The following is a 21391-nucleotide window of genomic DNA, read 5'->3' as shown; positions in this document are numbered from 1 at the left end:
GTATACATTATACACACGAGCTGCATACACTATACGCACACTGCATGCACTGCATACACTATACACACTCCATACACTATACACACACTGCATACACTCCATACACTATATACACTATACAGGGCTACTAAACTGGTTCATGGATTGCAGGATAAAACTTACCAGGAAAGGTTAAAGGATCTTAACATGTATAGCTCAGAGGAAAGACGAGACGGGGGGATATGATAGAAACATTTAAATACATAAAGGGAATCAACACAGTAAAGGAGGAGACTATATTTAACCCCTTAAGGACACATGACGTGTGTGACACGTCATAATTCCCTTTTATTCCAGAAGTTTGGTCCTTAAGGGGTTAAAAGAAGAAAAACTACCACAATAAGAGGACATAGTCTTAAATTAGAGGGGCAAAGGATTAAAAATAATATCAGGAAGTATTACTTACTGAGAGGGTAGTGGATGCATGGAATAGCCTTCCAGCTGAAGTGGTAGATGTTAACACAGTAAAAGAGTTTAAGCATTCGTGGGATATGCATAAGGCTATCCTAACTATAAGATAAGGCTAGGGACTAGTGAAAGTATTTAGAAAATTGGGCAGACTAGATGGACCGAATGGTTCTTATCTGCCGTCACTGTCTATGTTTCTATGTTTCTATCAGCACTCTTTTGGAACATGCATCCTTGCAATTATAAACTTACCTAAATGCTCACCACACAAACCTCCTAAATGTGACCCATTTGTTAGAAGGAAGCCTAATGTAAACAACTGGGACTAACTGAAAGAACAGAAACCCAGGTGCCTATGCTAGTTTTTAATTTAGATAACTAATGCACTCACCTGAGGAGGGAAAACATACTTACCAGCCATAGAGACAGATGAACAGCTGCAGGCCCGATTTGAGTGGCAAATGGGGATTTAAACAACTGACAGCCTAAACTGTTTAAACTGAAGGCTTCTATCTGTACCCCATATGCCATTCGTCATCACCAGTGGGGGAAGATTTAAAACAAACATCGGTTAGGGTGGAATACATAGAAGAGGCATACCCAGGTAGTCACCTCATGGAAGTGCTGATTACTGGGTCTTCAGGGAAAAGAGGCATAGCCCCAGCTGGACCTCATTTATGCAGGTGCCGCTTTCATCCCCTGAGGGAGGGAGCCAGCTACATGGGTGGGAGAATTAGCCCACTGTGATAGTCTGAGGGAGGAAGTAATTGAAAGTAGTTTGGAGGCTGCTGAGGTCAAAGGTGGCTTAATGGGAATATTGAAGTCCCAGAGAATTAGGGATGGAATATTAGAAGATAGGAAATTGGGTAGCCAGGCAGCAAAGTGGTCAAGAAAGAGGAGAGGGGAACCAGTGGGACAATAAATAACGGCAATGTTAGCAGAGAAGGGTTTGAAAAGGCAAATCAAATGAATTTCAAATGATGAGAAAAAGAGGGAAGGGGGGTGGGTAGAGGTTTGAAGGAGCAGTGAGGGTAGAGGAGAAACCCTACACCACCACCTTTATATTCAGAGTGTCTTGGGTTGTGGGTAAGTTGAAGACCACCAAAGGACAAAGATGCAGGGGTAGCAGTGTCAGAGGGGGAGAGCCATGTTTCCGTTAAGGCTAGTAAATCTACTGAACGAGAGATGAAGAGGTCGTGGACAGCAGCGGATTTTGTAATATTGCAAACAGAGCGTGCATTCCAGAGGGCAGTAATGAAGGAGGATTTAAAGGAAGAGTAACATGAGATGGGTATGAGATTGGTGTGGTTCCTTGAGTTAGTATGTAGTGAGTTTGCTGAGATTGGATCGGGGTTTGGAGAGAGGCTAAACCCTGGCATTAATGCAGTGGACTGCTTTTATCCCCTGAGGGAGAGATTGGGTCCATCCCCTGATCACTAAAGGGGGTACCCTGACTGGCAAACTCATAGAGATGTGCTGTTGCTGGGTCTTCAGGGCTTAGAGGCTGAACCCTGGCAGGGCCAGAAAAATATTGGATAGATGAGCATAAAAAGAAAAAATCTAGGCCTGCTTAAGCAGACTCCTTCAAAACTGCTGTGAAGGACAGGAAAAAAGACTGCCCGATGGGAAGGGGGAGGATCTATTTATACCAACTACAGAGTTCTATTTCCTGTCCTTTTTGCTGTGAGGGGAGGAGCTAACCCGTGAGTAAATGCTGCCATGATTGGTCAGGAAATTATAACATTGGAATTAACGGATAATTAGATTTAATAGATTTCTGTCTTTAGTTTTGTAACTTCGTGGAAAAGGGAGTATTGGCCTAATTGATATTGGTAATTTAAACATTTATGTGTTGCTACTGCATGTTCAAAATGGGGGGAGGGATGGATAGAGCTAGGGACAGAAACACTATAGCATTAGAAACACATTTGTATTCATAATGCTATAGTATTCTTTTACACATTTAAAGTCTGTGAATTATTTCACATATTTTATATTTCTGCTTGAGAAATCAAGATGTATTACTATATTGTTAAAATGGGTATGATTAACATTATATTCTATCTGAAAGTTTATTAACAAACACAGCACATAATAATTTAGTAACTGACTGATAATTAGATATAGTAGATTTCAGATTTTATTATTTGAACTTCATGGAAAAGGGAGAATGCTGATAAATTGGAAGCTTCAATCTGAAAAGTCTGAAAAATATAAAGAGTACGTTTAAAAAACACATTATTTGGGGGGCGGGGCACATGGTGTGAGCTCCTCACATAAAGCTTCAATTCCACTATTTAATGGTGGGATACTACCTGCAGCGATCACTCAAACTTGAACCAACCTGTCCCTGGGGTACCATCCTGACCAAGTCTGAAGTTCCTGGAAATCTGGCCTGGCCTGGAAATCTTTTGCGGGCCTAGACACCTGGGATACTCCACAGAGGGGAGAAACGGCCGATCTCCACTCCTAGACTTGCTGGTGTCCACACAACTGTTCCTAGAGCCCTGATCCCCCCGCCTCCCCTCTTTGGACCGGTGGGGGATATCCCAGTCCCCACTGGTGTAATCTTGTGACTTACCATGCATGACGCTCACAAGCCACAGTTCGTGACAAAGGCAGCTACCTAAAATGGAGGCACCGCCGGGGCCTATAGCAACACCTGCCTACCCACAGTCACCCACCACTGTGGACCCGCTCCTACATGCATTTGACCGAATATGTGTCCAATTTTGGAAGAAACTCAACGATCGGGCCCTTCCTTGCTGCTGCTCACATAGACCACCTGTGGTACCCGAGATCAGGTCTGCAGGCGCATCCCGACACAACCCCCACGCAGCAGCAGCACAGAAATGCAAGCAGCGGGCGCATAAGTGCCGAAGTAAAGGCATCTGGGGACGACAGTTGAGAAGACCGCAACCCCTGCAGTGCTCCTGGATAGGGAGTGACAGCACAAAGCGACGATCAAATCCTGGCAGAAGGAGCACAGACCACAATCAAGAGTATCTACTCATTATTTTATATATTGATTTTTTTATTTTCTAGTTCCTGTGTTACTTTTTATTGCTATTTTTAATGTACTAAGTAATAAATATAGATATATATATTATTGTATCCTGCACTTTTTCCGGTAAGGGGAGGTGTCACCCCATTTTGACACTAAGCCTGCAAACTTAGAGCCAGTGACCAAAAGGCTCTAGAAAAGGTGAGCACCCTTTCTAACATCTATTTTTTTTCCAAAAAGTGGTTTTAAAATACTACACCTTTGCTTTCCTACATCCATATTGTGGAGACAAATAGAGGCAAGAATCTAAAGGGGTTAAGCTGTCTACCTTAAAGACACGGAAGCCTGGAAGTTTAGAGCCTAGAATCTCAAAAGGCTCTAAAAAATGTGAGTAAATTATAACGCACTACAAATATTTACAAGTATTTACAATATTGCACAATTATTTGGTATATTTATTTTGTCTTTTATGTACACCCCCTAAATGAGAAAAAAAGAGGGGTGAGTTACGTGTACTTATTTCTCAATAGACCTATATAGCGCTACACTCAAACTGGAGGCTTGGAAGGTGGAAACACCAACCAGACCTCAAGTTATTTGTATTTTCTGGTGTCTTTTATCTTATGGTGGGATATTGGGAGTACCCACAGAGTGTTTATAGCAGCTAAAAAAATACACTGTATAAATTATAATAAGCGCCAACCACAACCACACCTCTTTTTGTTTACACTATCTAATACTGTCCCTATGTGCTCTAGGTGTGCCTCCCAGGTATCGCTATAAATAGTGATATCATCCAGGTAGGCACACGTGTAGTCCTGGAGACCCTCTAATAGGCGGTCCACCATCCGTTGGAAGGTGGCCGGAGGGTTCGTTATCCCCAACGTCATAACCCGAAATTGGTATAGGCCGAACGGGGTGATGTACGCTGACTTGGTGACCACATCCTCTGCAAAGGGGGATCTGCCAGTATCCCTTACAGAGATCTAACATGGCCAAATACTTCCCTGTGGAGATGCAGTCACGCAGCTCGTCCATCCGGGGCATCGGATTGGCGTCCATGACTGTCTTGTTGTTGAGCTGCCTGTAATCTACACAGAAGCGGGTTGTACCATCCCGCTTCGGTACTAAGACTACAGGTGAAGCCCAAGGACTGTCCGAATGCTCTATTACTCCCAGCCAGAGCATTGCATCTATCTCTTTCCGCATCCCATCTCTGACAGCTTCGGGAATGCAGTAGTGAGGTTGCCTTAGGGGCGCCTGCCCTGGGGTATCTACCTTGTGGGTGGCCAGCTGGGTGTACCTGTTTGGCTTCCAGCAAGTGGATAGCTTGAACCCTCTCTTGGGGCTCCAGTTGATACCCTAACTGGACCAACTCTATTGTCCTCGTCTCCCGGTTGCCACCTAATAGGTCGGGTAGGGGCCAAGCCTCTGTGTCCTCTCCAGCTGGGGCACAGATAGCTGTCACTTCTTCGGCCCTTGCGTTATAGGCTTTGAGCATGTTGATGTAAAACGTCCGTTTCACATCCTCATTCTCGCAGCTGGCTATAGTGTAGGTGGTATCACACACCTGCCCTATAACCTTGTAGGGGCCCTGCAAGGCAGCCTGGAGCTTATCTGTCCGGACCGGTCAAAACACCATAACCTTCTGTCCTATTTGAAAGCTCTGGTACCTAGCCCTCCGGTCGTACCATACTTTCTGGTGCTGCTGGGCCTCCTGGAGGTTTTCCTGCATGGCCTGAGCCAATTCCTCCATGCGGTCCCGCAGCTCCAGCACATAGGGCACAATCGGGGTCCCCTCTATCTCTGTGTGGCCCTCCCAGTGGTCCTTAATAAGGTCTAGGGGACCCCTCACTCACCTCCCATATAACTATTCGAAGGGTGAGAACCCGGTGGATTCCTGGGGCACCTCCGGTATGCAAAGAGGAGATGCGGCAGGAATCTCTCCCAGTCCTTGTAGGCTCCCGTGAACGTCTTCTGCATCTGCTTCAGAGTCCCGTTGAAGTGCTCACAGAGTCCATTGGTCTGGGGATGGTACGGGGAGCTGGTCAGGGGTTTAACCTCGCAGACCTTCCATAGCTGCTGGGTAGAGTTGAGCGGACACCTAGATGTTCGGGTCCGGCGGGTTCGGCCTATCTTTGAAAAAAAGTCCGGGTTCGGGCTTGAACTTGACCCCGAACCCGAACCCCATTGAAGTCAATGGGGACCCGAACTTTTGGCCACAAAAATGCCTCTAAAAAACTCCTGGAAAGAGCTAGAGAGCTGCAAAAGCAAGTGAAATGGGGGTAAGAGTAGGACAAGTGCCCTGCAAACAAATGGATAGGGAAATCACTTAAAATAACATAACATTTTAAATACAGCTGAGCCATAAAATAGCACTAGATTGAATATTTGATTTTAGCTTTGGAACATAAATCAAAATCTAAAGAATGGCTGTCAGGAGGATCAACAGAATTATCCATTTGAGAGAGGGTTGGAGTGCAGGGTATTCTCTTTCATTGTTCAAACTGAGCTCAACTCCTCATGCATGGAGAAAAGGCCTTCACAAGCCTCTGCTAATGTGTACTTAGTTTATACTAAGTGACCCATAGGTTGAGGAGGCGGTGACCATGGTGGTGGAGGAGGAAGCCGCAGTGGAGGAGGAGGATGAGGTAGACAACACTGTATTTTATGTTTTTTTGTTTTTTTTTTATTGTGGTAGCCCACAAAATATTGAGACATACAAATAAAGAAACATTTGCGGCCTGCGGTGCATTTCTTGCAGTCCTGATGCATGGAGAAATACTCAACTCCTGATGCATGGAGAAAAGGCCTTCACAAGTCTCTGCTAATGTGTACCTAGTTTATACTAAGTGGTTGAGGAGGCGGTGACCATGGTGGTGTAGGAGGAGGATGAGGTAGCCAACTCTGTTTATATATATATATATATATATATATATATATATATATTTTTTTTTTTTTTTATTTGGGGTAGCCCCCAAAATATTGGGACATATAAAAAAAGACAACTCTTTTCCGCAGAGTAGCTGTTGACATTATAGTTGCGCAGGAACTTTGTTGACTCTAGAGAACCTTGGACAAATCGAACATCCCCGTGGCGGCGACTTTGCATGCAGATGGCATCCATATCAACTTTCGATGCCAGTTTCTGCGTCTACCATGGTGATTCTCGAGCTAATACATGCCGACGAGCGCTAGGGGACGGCCGCTCCGCTTTTGCACCCTGCTCCCTCTTATGCTGTGCTGGTGCCTCTGTGCGACCAGCGCCTCTTCCTCCAAACTGCACATGTCACTCGCATGACCTTGATTCCATGTGGGGTCTAGGACCTCATCATCCACCACATCATCTTCCACCCACTCCTCAACCCTGCCTTCCTTGCCGGTATGCACACTGCAGAAAGCCACAGCAGTTGGCACCTGTGTTATTCCAGCATGTAAAGTCTGCAAAGGACATATGGAAATTGTTTTAGAATTGTATCCAGGCAACAGTTTTCCCTATAAACTGACCTCTCAGTTTGACTTGTGAGGGTATTGCCCCGGAACTACAATATTGTTGAAGTACCTCTTAGCTATTGATCACTGGTTTAAATATAGAAGCTGGTTATCTGGTAGTTTCTAGTGTAGAAAATATCAATCTGTTTTCTGTCACTTAGATCTGTGTAGCAAGCCAGCAGTTTCTGCTTGATGCAGTAACAGAGAAAGCTTGCTCCACTCTATTTGCATTTCTAAGTACTGTAATCAGGAACCTTACTTGGAAGATGAGACCACTTTCTCTCAGTGGTGTCAGATAGAATGCCACCTGGGAGTGCAAGGGGAGTGAGGAAACTGTCTCTGTTATCACATCACACAGAGACAGACAACTTGTCCACTAACATCACATATAGTGCTGCAGACCTAATGTCCCCAGGAACACGCGCAATCTTAATACATTGAGAAATGAGTTAGTGATTGATTACAAGTACCAATGACTGGAGGGTAGTGTCTGCTTTCCATTTGTGTGTGTATGTAAATGGAAACATATGTATGCAACTATTCATAAAATAATTTGATATAAAATATCATTAATAATCAACAACTGCTGGAGTCCTGCCATTAAACATTCCTGAGCTAATGATTTCGGCTCCGTAATACACACTTATCTACATGTAATACCGGAGCACTATGTTTCACAGTGACTGTATATAACACACAGCTCACCACTGCACATGTATAAGGACACAGCAGCATTGTGAGGTCCACTGGAATCTTGGAATGTCACATACTATGTGTAATATGCCAGAGATTGTAATTGATGAATATGGCCCAGTATCTAATTGACAAACTCAGTTAAGAATGCTAGATTGTGTTCTGGTAGCTGATTGGTTAATATGCCATCTGCATGTTCTATAGCACTTTAGTGTACAGCAGGTTCAATGCCCATCAAAATGCCAATAGATTCCTTTAGACCTCACTCATTTAGATAGCCTACAGATCAGGGAAGTGAGGCATATGGGGGGCAGAGATAGCCTACAGATAAGGGAAGTGAGGCATATGGGGGGCAGAGATAGCCTACAGGAAGGGTCAGCAAGGAGCAGGAAGGTAAAGTAAGAGAAGGAGCAGAAAGGAGAGGGAATAGAAATGAGCAAGAAGGTGCAGCCAGGAGCTGGAAGGGACAGCAAGGAGCACAACCGGTAAAGTAGGAGAAGGAGAACAAATGAGCAGGAAGGGGCTGGAAGGTAAAGCAGCACAAAGGTAAAGTAGAAGAGGCAGAAAGGGCAGGAAGCAGCTGAAAATGGCAACAAGGAGAAGGAAGGGACAGAAGGAGCACAAAGGTGAAGTAGGAGATGGAACAGAAATGAGCAGGAAGGGTCTGCAAGGGGCAGCAAGGAGTGGGAAGGGCCTGCCAGGAGAAGTAAGAGTCTGCAAAGAGCAGAAATAATCAGAAGGAGCACAAAGGTAAAGTAGGAGAAGGAGCAGAAAATGGTAGCAAGGAGCAGAAAGGGATCAGAAAGAGAAAGGAGCAGAAGAGGGAGCACAATAAGCAGAAAGTAGCAGAAAGATAGAAAGGAGCAGAAGGAGCCATGGAGGAGAGAAGACAGTGTCAGAAGAAAAAGAAAACTGTGTCAAATGAAGGAGAAAAAAAGGAGTTAATGTGTTCACTTTTATTTACTGAGTGTCAGGAAGGACAGAGTGCCGCTGGGGAGGGGTGTCGCTGATTGGATAGAGCGGTCAGCTGGCATTTTTTAAGCCAATCAGTAGCTCCCCATTCAGAAAAAAGTAATAAATTATGAACCCGTAACTAGCGATTGGCTTAGAGCGTCAACTGACCAATCTAGCCAATCTGTAGCACCCATGCTTGATGTCGATCTGCACTTCCTGACACTCCGTTTCAGAAGCCTAATACCACTGAGCGACCTGGAAATCTGGAGCTGGAGGAAGCCTTTGGGGTTAAACCATTTGAGAGCGGTTTAACCCCTTAAAGGAAAGAGAGCACCCAGGGGCTTCCTGGCATCATAGCATTTTCATTTAGATGAAGTTGTTATGGTGACCAGAATGTTCCTTTAACCCCTTAAGGACCAAACTTCTGGAATAAAAGGGAATCATGACATGTCACACATGTCATGTGTCCTTAAGGGGTTAATTTGCTTAACATGTATTCCTGACACCATAGTTGTGAAAACGCTATTCACCCTGGCTTTATGTGATAAGGACTATGCTCCTCCCATTCATGACACTGTCAAAAAGGGACCAAGCATGGATGTCATTACAATTATGCCCCCCCCCCCCCCCCATCCCACCCACCACCTCCTGGAAAAATTCCTGCTGATGCCCATGGTTTGCAGGCCTTACCAGGTGCTATGTATCATGATAAATATACACATATGGGTTTCATTTATTAGAAAGTTTACATTCTGTCTCCTAGTTCAATAGGTGCCTAATAAAGTGTTTTCATATTAAAGTGGCTGTGAACATTTTACTAAGACCCCTCTATTATTTGCAGAGGATATGAGAGTAAGGTATCTTCTTCCATCATCTCCTAGCTTCACACTTCATGAGCCCGCATCACTGCTGTACATTCACAATGGTAGAATGCTGCAGTTTATATCGGCTGATTAGAATAGTGGTGGCTTGGAGGCCAAGGCAACACCTTGAACTCTTTGTCATGTTCCTCCAACCATTCCTGAACATATTTCTGCAGTGTGGCAGGGTGCGTTACCCTGCTGAAAGAGGACACTGCCATAAAGGAACACCGTTGCCATGAAGGGATACGTGGTCTGCAACAATCTCTAGGTTTGTGTGATATGTCAAAGTAACATCCACATGTATGACAGCACCCATGGTTTTCACGTTTTTCAGCAATTTCAGCTACAGTAGCCCTGCTGTGTAATCAGACCAGACAGACTGACCCTTATCAAAGTCACTCAGATCTTTTCACTTGCCCATTTTTCCTGCTTCCAACACATGAAATTCGAGAGCTGACTGTACCCCACCCCTCGACAAGTGTCAATGTAACAATATACCGTATTTTTCGCTCCATAAGACGCACCTCACCATAAGACGCACCTAGTTTTTAGAGGAAGAAACCCAGAAAAAAAATATTCTGAACAAACTGTCCCATAGTGTTTCTTACTATGGGACAGTTTGTACAGAATATTTTTTTTCTCCCCTGTCCCATAGTGTCCCCCCCTCCCATAGTCTTCTCCTCTCTCCCATAGTCTTCACTCACCCCCTCCCCATAGACTTCATCCACCCCCTCCCCATAGACTTCATCCACCCCCTCCCCATAGACTTCATCCCCCCATCCCCATAGTCTTCACCCCCCCATCCCCATAGTCTTCATCCCCCCCATCCCCATAGTCTTCATCCCCCCCCTCCCCATAGACTTCATCCCCCCCATAGACTTCATCCCCCCCCATAGACTTCATCCCCCCCCCCCCCCCCCCCATAGATAAATCTGCCTTCATAAGAAGCCTCCAGATGTGCCCAGATATTGATATTACAAATGTCATATTGTATTGACGGTGTAAGATAATTTCAATTTTAGTCAGTGGTCACACCAAAAAGCAGTAATCCAATGTTTTGTTTTTTTTTGTGTTTTTTTTTTAACAATTACTATTTGTTTTGATTTTTAGCCCATTCACTACTTTAGTAATAACAAATAAACCGTGCTTTTAGGCGCTTCGAGTATAATGGGGTGAAGAACCTGTTTCTGTTAAGCAGCTCACACACGTGTAGGTACCTCCAAACCTTAACACAATAGCATGCAAAAAAGTGGGGTAATGAAAATGAGACAGAAAGGTCACAACAAACAGAACCCAGTGGAGCGCTAATTAAATGAACTAGACTCACCCTTTAAATAAAGGGATATGCCAATTGAGAGAATCTAAAAGGAAAAATATAAAATGGGAACAATGGTGCAGTATATCTGGACTGGATGATCTTAACAAAGAGCTGTATACATAACAAACTCACATGGTATAGAGCCAGGCAAAGATAGGCTCAGGTCATAAAAGCTGGGGTATTTTAAAGCAAATACCAGGCTTCTTCAATAGCTGAATGGTGGTCCTCAGAGAAAGGGAGAGAAAGGGAACAGTGGACCAGAGTCCTAGTGTATTATCCTCACCCAATATGTCAGAAAAACAAATACAAGTACTTGCTCACCTTTCAGAGAGCCAATGCAAACTGGGCTCTCAGTGTGATGGATATTGTGCCTTTAAGAGGGCACTACTCTTCTTTGTTAAGCAGGAAATTAGATGCAGGACGTAGGCTCATGTAGACAGTATAAAATTTATTGTAGTAAAACACTTACATAAAATATAAAATAAAAAGTCCCATAGAATATGGTGAGTCCTCGTCCGAGACGCGTTTCGCCTTATAGAAAGGCTTTTTCAATCGGTATCCTGCTCAAAAAATCCCGCCGGTTTAAATAGCCCAAACGTCTTTCCTATTGGTGCTTGTCGCCTTCCAAATCAGCCAATGGAAGGAGAGGTGTGCTCGTCATGTGTTGTGCATGTTCGTAATTGCGGAAGTGACGTATCGTGCTTACCGCAACGTCACTTCCGTTTTTCCCGTAGCCGCCATTTTGGTCATTGGCAGTTTGTACATTTATATGCCCATTGTTCAATGCGTAATGTAAACATAGAAACGGAGAATAAAAAAGAGAAAGGAGGAATCAAACATGATGTATTAACTTCATGGGCATTAGAAATTAAAATGAAGAGATGAAAAGGAAAATCGGAGAAGAGACAAAAAGGGTTCATTTCAAGATATATCATAAACGAAATTGTATATTTGCTTTCTTTTGAACAACAATATTTACTATATAGGGCAATTTACCTTGTTGTCCCCTTGTATCAGGTACATGAATATACATGAGTATAATTATTATCGTTTGAGCTCATTATACACCATCATACAACATAATAAGGGATGCGAAGCGACCAAATTTTTTCTTGAAAAGTCTGAACTTTTTCCACAGTCCCAGATTAACTTTATTTTGGAGGGAATAAATTGGATCCTCCACAACAATTATTTTTGGTTCAACGAGATATTCTATCTGCAGGTCTGCGGCACGGCGATGGGCACCAGGTTTGCACCCAGCTACGCCAATTTGTTCATGTCATACTGGGAACAGATTTTCATTTTTGGCGACAGTAGATGGGGTGCAGGCCTGGTGTCCTATCATCGCTATATTGACGACATCTTTTTTGTTTGGAAGGGCAGTAGCGAATCCCTAGATGTGTTTTTCTCACATATCGAGAGTAACGATTGGGGGATCAAACTCACCAGAAACAGCAGTAAAAATTCTGTTGAATTTCTTGACCTTAACATCTTTATTGAAAATGACACTATCAAGACTAGCACCTTTTTTAAAAAGGTTGATGTAAATAGTTACATCGAAGGTACTAGTTGTCATTACTCACCCTGGTTACTCAATGCACCAAAGGCGCAACTGCTGAGAATAAGACGAAATTGCACAGACCTTGCCATGTTTCATAAACAGGCTCAAAAAATCAAGACGGATTTCTCAGATAAGGGCTACAACAAACAACTATTAAACAGCGCTCATGAGGAGATAAGCCTTAGGGAGAGAGAAACCCTTCTGCAATATAAGGCAAAACCAACTACCTCTGCAGATAAAGAATTAGCCTTTATCTGTGACTTTAATGTACAGAGTAAACAAGTCAAAAAGGCAATCCACAAACACTGGCCAATTCTCAAAAACGATGAGACATTAAATATCCTGTTACCAGAACGGCCAAAAATCATATATAGGGGAGTATCCAATTTAAGAAATAGCCTTTCTAACAATAATTCGACCAGAACTAAAATTTCGAATCCCTTCAATGAATCTAAAGGCTTCTATGGATGCGGAGTCTGTGGGGCCTGCAAGAATACTAATAACCATAAGAGAACAGTTAGGGAATTTTCAGATCCTAATATACCTAATAAGAACTACAAGATAAAGGACGTTATCACCTGCTATACTAAAAGGGTTATTTACATGCTGAGGTGCCCATGTGGCCTCCTGTATATTGGGCGGACCATACGCCCTCTACAGGTGAGGATACAGGAGCATGTCAGAAATGTAAAAAATGGATTTGTGAAGCATAATGTATCACTCCATTTTAAAAACGTACACAATAGTGACCCAAAAGGTATGTCATTTATGGGTATTCAAAAAGTTGTCACAGATTGGAGGGGTGACGATTTGGTGAAAAAAAATGGGCAAGGCTGAGATGAAATGGATTTTTCAACTAGACACTCTACATCCTAGAGGTCTCAATTGTGATTTTGAACTTTGTCATTTTTTATAATTTCATTTTATTTTAGCTTAATTCGATGTTATTTTTCATAATTCCCTTTTTTATAATTCTATTTTTATTTACATATATTTTTTATTTTTATTTTATTTCATTTTTTCTTTTCTCTCAGCCTCTGCACATGTCTCCAACAAAATATCTGCAATTTAATTCATTTATGCAACAAATGGGCTGTGCACCCCTTTACAAACAACTAATATAATAAATATTCATTCTTAAACTTATGTACCCTATGTACAGGGCTAATGTGGTTAATTTCTATATATGGACCACATGAATCTGAGTTTATTTCTATATATGGACCACATGAATCTGAGTTTATTTTAGACTTTACAAATACAAAGATTTGATGTGTATCCCTTTAAGAACAAACGATAATAATTATACTCATGTATATTCATGTACCTGATACAAGGGGACAACAAGGTAAATTGCCCTATATAGTAAATATTGTTGTTCAAAAGAAAGCAAATATACAATTTCGTTTATGATATATCTTGAAATGAACCCTTTTTGTCTCTTCTCCGATTTTCCTTTTCATCTCTTCATTTTAATTTCTAATGCCCATGAAGTTAATACATCATGTTTGATTCCTCCTTTCTCTTTTTTATTCTCCGTTTCTATGTTTACATTACGCATTGAACAATGGGCATATAAATGTACAAACTGCCAATGACCAAAATGGCGGCTACGGGAAAAACGGAAGTGACGTTGCGGTAAGCACGATACGTCACTTCCGCAATTACGAACATGCACAACACATGACGAGCACACCTCTCCTTCCATTGGCTGATTTGGAAGGCGACAAGCACCAATAGGAAAGACGTTTGGGCTATTTAAACCGGCGGGATTTTTTGAGCAGGATACCGATTGAAAAAGCCTTTCTATAAGGCGAAACGCGTCTCGGACGAGGACTCACCATATTCTATGGGACTTTTTATTTTATATTTTATGTAAGTGTTTTACTACAATAAATTTTATACTGTCTACATGAGCCTACGTCCTGCATCTAATTTCCTGCTTAACAAAGAAGAGTAGTGCCCTCTTAAAGGCACAATATCCATCACACTGAGAGCCCAGTTTGCATTGGCTCTCTGAAAGGTGAGCAAGTACTTGTATTTGTTTTTCTGACATATTGGGTGAGGATAATACACTAGGACTCTGGTCCACTGTTCCCTTTCTCTCCCTTTCTCTGAGGACCACCATTCAGCTATTGAAGAAGCCTGGTATTTGCTTTAAAATACCCCAGCTTTTATGACCTGAGCCTATCTTTGCCTGGCTCTATACCATGTGAGTTTGTTATGTATACAGCTCTTTGTTAAGATCATCCAGTCCAGATATACTGCACCATTGTTCCCATTTTATATTTTTCCTTTTAGATTCTCTCAATTGGCATATCCCTTTATTTAAAGGGTGAGTCTAGTTCATTTAATTAGCGCTCCACTGGGTTCTGTTTGTTGTGACCTTTCTGTCTCATTTTCATTACCCCACTTTTTTGCATTCACTACTTTACAATGCATTAAATATTTGGTATCTCCTTAATATACCATTAGATTTAGACTATTCCTTTAATATACCATAACCCCATCAACCATTTACTACACATATTCAAAGTTAATAAAATATTAAATACGTTTTTATTACAAATGAAAATGCATTAGCATTCTTCTCTCCCATACTGTCCCCCTCCCCTTGTCCCATAATTACTTACCTGTCTTGTAGCGTTGGCCGGCAGCACAGGGCGCACCGCGGTAGTGGAACTTGAATTTCATGTTCCGGTTTCCGGCGGGACTGAAAGGAAGTGCGCACTCAGCTTGTGCACACTTCCTTTCAGTCCCGCCGGAAACCGGAACATGAAATTCAAGTTCCACTACCGCGGTGCGCCCTTTGCTGCCGGCCAACGCTGCAAGACAGGTAAGTAAAGCTTCATATTCGCTCCATAAGACGCACAGACATTTCCCCTCACTTTTGAGGGGAAAAAAAGTGCGTCTTATGGAGCGAAAAATACGGTAATCAATATTATTCACTTCCTCTGTCAGTGGTTTTAATGTTTGTGTTGCAGAATATGTTGTCGCCAAATAAACGCTAATGATAAATAATTGGATTATCTACCAAAATGCAACTGTTGTAATGTGATCAAACTCATCACTAGCAAAAGCTGTGAGAATTGAAAAAAAAACAAGAGTGAAAGTTCTACCGTTTGTCCAGTTTTGTCAACTTGGAACTTGAATCAGTCAGGGAAATTCCAACACAGTCAATATGAATATTTCGTAAAGATTTTGCGTTTATGAAAAACTCTAAATGTGACATGGCAGTGACAGAGCTGATTTAAGTAGAACGTTTTACTGGAAAATGTTCATAACAGGAAATAACTGGGCGCTAATGAGAAGTCAATAGAGGGTAATAAAAGAACAGTGAACGTCCCACTAGCGTTTGCATCAAGATCAAGAAAGATATGTGTTTCTGCTATAATAACGCTTAGCTACACTTCGTCATTTTCAGACATTTGTTTCTGGTTTCCTCGCTTGCTGAGCATTTCAATTATTTCCTAATACGTGAAAACAATGCTGTATGACTTTATTCTAAAACAAGTTGTGCTCTTTCTAGGGAAATAATGAACGTACGATGATAATAGTGAACAGTTTGTTTTTTACTTTGTTGTCTGTTTTAATGCATTAATACTGAGCTGGTAGAGACAGTAAATGTATGTGGGTGTCTGTATATGAAAAACAGACTTGAGAGGGAAAGTAGTTAAATTGCTTAATATGTTATAAAATACCGTATGGTTTAATTGCTAAGCGCCAAATTGCAATGTCCTGAAAAGCAGATTATAGCATTTAAGATACACTAGTCAAATGAAATCTTGAAATATTTTAGCCTACATTTTGCAGTTTGGTTTTCAATTTGCCACCATTCACTGTTTAATACGAGTCTACAGACAGTAGACAATACTACTACTACTTATCATTGGAACTGACAACTACATTAATGTGGTGTTAATGGGAGTTAGCCACATTTAGTTTTGCACCCAACATTGCCCTAAATCAGTAATAGCAGGGTTTAGAATTTTTAAGTTCCTGAACTCCATATCCCATCATGCTCAAGCACTTTTACATGTAGCTCACCGCATCGTTGTAACTAAGGCTAGCCGTCATTCTCCTCTGCACTGCCTGGCTCTTACTTAGCCATAGCTTGTCTTAGCAGGCCTTGTGTTCTAATATATTATTACATTATTATAAATTGAATCTCTTAAGCCTCAGCTTTTTTTTCAATTATGTGGAAGGGTAGGGTGTGAAATTTGAGAGATTAAGAAAAAAAACACAAAAAAATAAAAACAGACCATTCATTTTTCCTTACACTTAAGATTTCCAATTAACAGTTATTTCACACTACTTAATAAAATAAAACCACTCTGGAATAAGATGTGTTATTATGCTGGAGGATAAATTAGCTGTTTGTTCTACCTGAATAATTACAGATCAATTATTATGTTTTTTTTTTTTTTTTGAAGTGCTGAATTATTGCAATTTCGGAAAAAAACAGACCTTTGATTATTTAAAGAATAATTTGAATATAGGATCTCTGGCAGAAATTACATCACAGTAATTGTAAAGGTCTTATGGTAATATGAGAAATTATATTTCAGGGACTTTTTTATAGACTATTTAAAGTTAACACACAATAAAATACAATTAATAATGAAAAAGAAATGCATTTATTATTTTTAACATTTTTGATAGACAGATGGACGGACGGACGGATAGATAATTAGAAGGATGGACAGACAGATAGGTAATTAGAAGGATGGATAGACAGATATGTAGGTAGTCAGGCAGACAGACAGACAGATTTCTTTACCCACCATCCTGATAGCTGGCATCAAGGATAGATTAACATCAATCATTTTACACCAGTTAGCTTTCTGTCTATCTTTGAATACATTAAGGACATTTACAGAATGTAGTAAAATTAACTTAATTCAGAACTTTTCTTTGTGCCCGCAGGACTTGGATGTAGACTGGGATGATTTATGGGACCAGTTTGATGAGAGGAGATACCTTAATGCTCGAAGATGGAAACCTGGAGAGGACCCCTACAGACTGTACGCGTTTAACCAACGGGAGAGTGAAAGGATTCCCAGTAATCGTGCCATTAAGGACACCCGACATCTCAGGTTTTTTTCTCTCTTTTTTTCACATGGTCGCAATATGTTTATTTCACGTGTTAAGGTCAATGTAAAGTATTTATAAGTAAAACAGTATTACAGGTGATGTATTATAAACACTAGGAGTGCAGACATTTTTTAGAGTTTATGGCACCAATTTCCCAAAAAAACTTTCACAATGCCAGGTGATATAATCGTTTAATAAACAAAAATCTCCAGGTCTTCACCAAAGAAATGTCTTACTTCCCAGCCCCCTTCAGTTCCAACCATTTTACAATGTCCTACATCAGTTACAGGTACCTTGATGTCACACATATTGTAGGTTAATGATCGCTAGACTCGTGCACAATAAAAAAATTCAACTTGGCCAAACCATTTGTTCTGAAGACAGAACATTTTTTGGGACAATTAGTTTGCAGAAAAATATATACATAATTTAATATGACACATACATATATATTGCATTACAATTATAGGAGCATTTGCTTCACAGGTAACAATGTTAATTTATAAAAGTGCCAATTTCTATCTTTTTGAAAAATATAAAAACAGGACACACTCCACACTCAGCGAGCTAAAGTGCTCTTGGTCTGGAGTGTCCCTTTACATATGAAATCCACATTGAAATCACTTTTCATTCTCTCTTTAGAACATCAACGTGAGTGTGTTATAATAAGCTTAGCACTATAAACTATAGCACAGGTTTAATCAGCAGGTAGCCCCCAAGCTATCATTGTACTCCATTCCCATGATGCATTGCTAGTTGGATGAATACCTGTTGGCTATACCTTGTTCTTCAGGATAATGAAAAGCATTGAGGTAAGCTATACAAGACAGAGCTACTTGTTCGTTACCCGTAAGGTACAAAAAGAAACATTTGCAATGTATGTGAAAGAAGCATTTGTCTGGAAGCATATAAGGCAGCAGAGACTCTAAATAATCTTGGTAAATTGTCTTTTGATATTGTAATTTCCTCCTGTACACCTAAAATTAAAAAAAAGCCTTTCATTCCCTAGCTTACATCACGTGATACCATGTATATGAGTATAACTAACTGTGCAATGTTAGATAGGGCTCTGGAATTAGGGACATACGATAGGCAGGAATACAAAACCAAGAGAGTTCATCTGGACTCCCAAATATACCTATATAAAAAAAAAACAAGAGGGCTGAACTCATTACTCATACATGATAGGGCCAAATAATACAATACAAAGATCCAGCACACTTACACACTCGCTAAACTCCAGAACAAAGGTGGAAAATAACTGTCTCGGATCTGCTCTAACATGTTAATGTGTTTAGTAAACGATGTGTGGTAGTGGTCAGGCTGGGAACATAACTGTATTGGAGTATAGTCAACATAATTCACTTTTTAATGCATAAATTCATTGTGTCCGGACTCCGACAATAGAGCGTGTGGTTTTAGATCCTGCAGCTTAATCCCATCAGCCTCTCACAGCCGTATAGAAATCGTACTGTTTGCTTTCCAGAACATTGTCATAAAAAAAGCATTATCTTTATAGCAGTGACTCTTCGTCCGTCAAGGTTTTATAAAGAATTAGACTAAAAAAATTCTGTCAAGTTCACTTGAGAAACTGCCATAGTCAATCTGCTGACTGACAGAACAAACATCTAATATTCACTTAAGGTTTTATCCATTTTCTCTTAAAAAAAAAAAAAGCCAGATTTGCAGACTGAGGAATGAAGCGAAAAATGGAAAAGGGAGGAACTTGTTCTATTTTTTGTTCCGTTTGAGGAAGGGATTTGTTTGTGTGATTGACCCAATACTGACGCAACATTGCTCATTCTCTTGAATGATGAACTGTATAACGAAAATAACCCTCCATAATGTGTTCTACGATGAGAGAAGTTTGACCTTTACAATCACTGTGAAGGTCAAAGATGGTTGCTCGTGATTTTCAGCACTTGAGAGTCAATGTGATACTGGCACATTGTATAAAGTCAGTTAGATAAATGACTTGTACCTGGGGTCATATATACGGATCTAATGAATATCCAACAAGCCAATCTTTATGTTATAGTAGGACAGGCATGTACTTGGGTATCTCTTCTAAAATTCACTTAAATGTCTTTAAGTATATCCATTTATGCTTTATGTTTTTTTGGAGGGACATTTAGGGCATATATATATATATATATATATATATATATATAACCCACAAGTATCTATGAATAAAATATTAACAAATGGGAGGAAGGAAGGCTCTTTCGGGGCATATCGATACACTAATTGCAGCCATACATGTTCGAATTCTGGTGGCATTCTCAAATCTACATTTCCAAAACGACTACCAGGTTCCTTAAGTTCACGTGAGCAGACATTTGGACTTATGATATCGCTCCACCTAATATTTCTGCAAAGAATGTGTCAACAAAAGAAAAGTAAAATATTGTTAGCTTATAAAATGTTTTACGTTTGTGGCATTCACAGACAAGAAGATGTACTCTTTTTATTTTTGAGTATAGACTTTTTCTCATGTATTGCATAAATGGTTGGAATATTTGTATTATTATTTTTATTATTATTATTATTATTATTTTACCAAGAAGCAAATGAAAAGTAAGGAGTTAAAAATATCTGTAAAAATCTAGAGTAAACACAGGTAGCTTTTGTGTGTTTTTTAATAATGTAAATTTCTCCCAGGTGACAAGTCCACTTCAAACTCCATTTGCCTCTTATTCTTCTTTTCCAAATCATCACAGTATTCATTTAGAGGCTTTCAGTCATTAGAAAGAAGAACATTTATAGACAAGCTATTTAAAACTAAATTGAGAAGTGTGGCAAAAGTCTGTTTTTTTTCCTTCCTTTTATCATCGAATGAATGCAAAGTGAGGATGTAATTATTTTTTAGATTTATTGACTAATTACATATTTTGTGAATGCACACCTGCCATAGACATGAGAAGGCAAGGGAACTCAATGAAATCACCAGGAGACAGATAAGGACCTAGCCTTGGAGATAAGAGCCATCTGCGTTAGTGTTTGTTCGTTGCTGGGTGTTCATTCGGTACTTTATAGAAGATTCACAAGATGTTGGTGTCTGAAGCAGATACATTTGTAATTATGAAGTTGGTTATATTTCTTCAAAATAATGTTAGGATGTGAGACTAACTGTATACAAGTTTCTCTATTGTTTATCGGTTACCCACTGCACCATTGGGTATTTCCTCTAGCACAGCTATTTAGGGCAGGAATAACCAATTCATTATCTTAGGTATAAGGTTCCTCCTAAATCTCTGCAGTCTTGTTCCCTGTCCTCCAGCTGTTAGGCTGGAGATTGTAATTTAAAAAAAAAAAAAAAATGCATCTGCTATTAGGTTATCATTATGGAAGTCAGATGTGGTCTGGGACTCCCTGGGTTTAATGTCATTGCGTTAGGATTAGTACACCTGTGAGCAGCTTGAAAAATAATGTGCCGTCTCTGAACTGCGTCATAAGGAGGTCCATGTCTTCTTGCCTGCATTATTCTGATATTACCCTCCCATTATGTTAAGGACTCTTTTTGTTTTAAGTATATACCTTTCTATGTGTTTTTACCGTGTGCTGTTTTAGCTATATTTTATTACTTTTGTTTGTAACATTTCTGTCCATTTTTAGCATATAGTTTTACTTGGCTTATCTGGTGCTACATGGTTCTCTGTTTTTGTTTTTGGGTGTCTTGAGTGAACACTATATTCTGAGATCAGCCTCCCTTTAAATTTTTTATTCATTTTTTTTTTTTATAAAATATTTTTAATTAGAAATAACTACAATATACTCTTAACACAAACAGATTAACAGATTAGTAGAAGAACCTTTTTCACTAAGTTTACCGATATGAAAAATGCCAGTACCTCCCCCTGACTGACGGCAGACTTGGCCCTTTATATTACAAACACTCTATCAACTGAGGAGCCATTGACTCCTTCCAGCTAACACTATGAATTTATTTTCAGTTATAACGTTGT

At 40.4% G+C, this 21391-nt stretch overlaps 1 protein-coding gene across 2 annotated transcripts in view; it reads left to right on the top strand.

Moving 5' to 3' along the window:
• GALNT14 (polypeptide N-acetylgalactosaminyltransferase 14) overlaps nucleotides 1-21391 on the top strand; it is a 555349-nt gene that overhangs the window by 235108 nt on the left and 298850 nt on the right. For both annotated transcript variants that reach the window (XM_063444081.1, XM_063444080.1), the window contains exon 2: nucleotides 17259-17428. In XM_063444081.1, the coding sequence (XP_063300151.1) occupies nucleotides 17259-17428 (170 nt within the window). The remainder of the gene's footprint in view (nucleotides 1-17258; nucleotides 17429-21391) is intronic.

This window comes from Pelobates fuscus, chromosome 2 (assembly GCF_036172605.1).
Source record: "Pelobates fuscus isolate aPelFus1 chromosome 2, aPelFus1.pri, whole genome shotgun sequence".
In the NCBI taxonomy this organism is placed as follows: Eukaryota; Metazoa; Chordata; class Amphibia; order Anura; family Pelobatidae; genus Pelobates; species Pelobates fuscus.
This window is presented reverse-complemented; position numbering and strand designations above follow the sequence as displayed.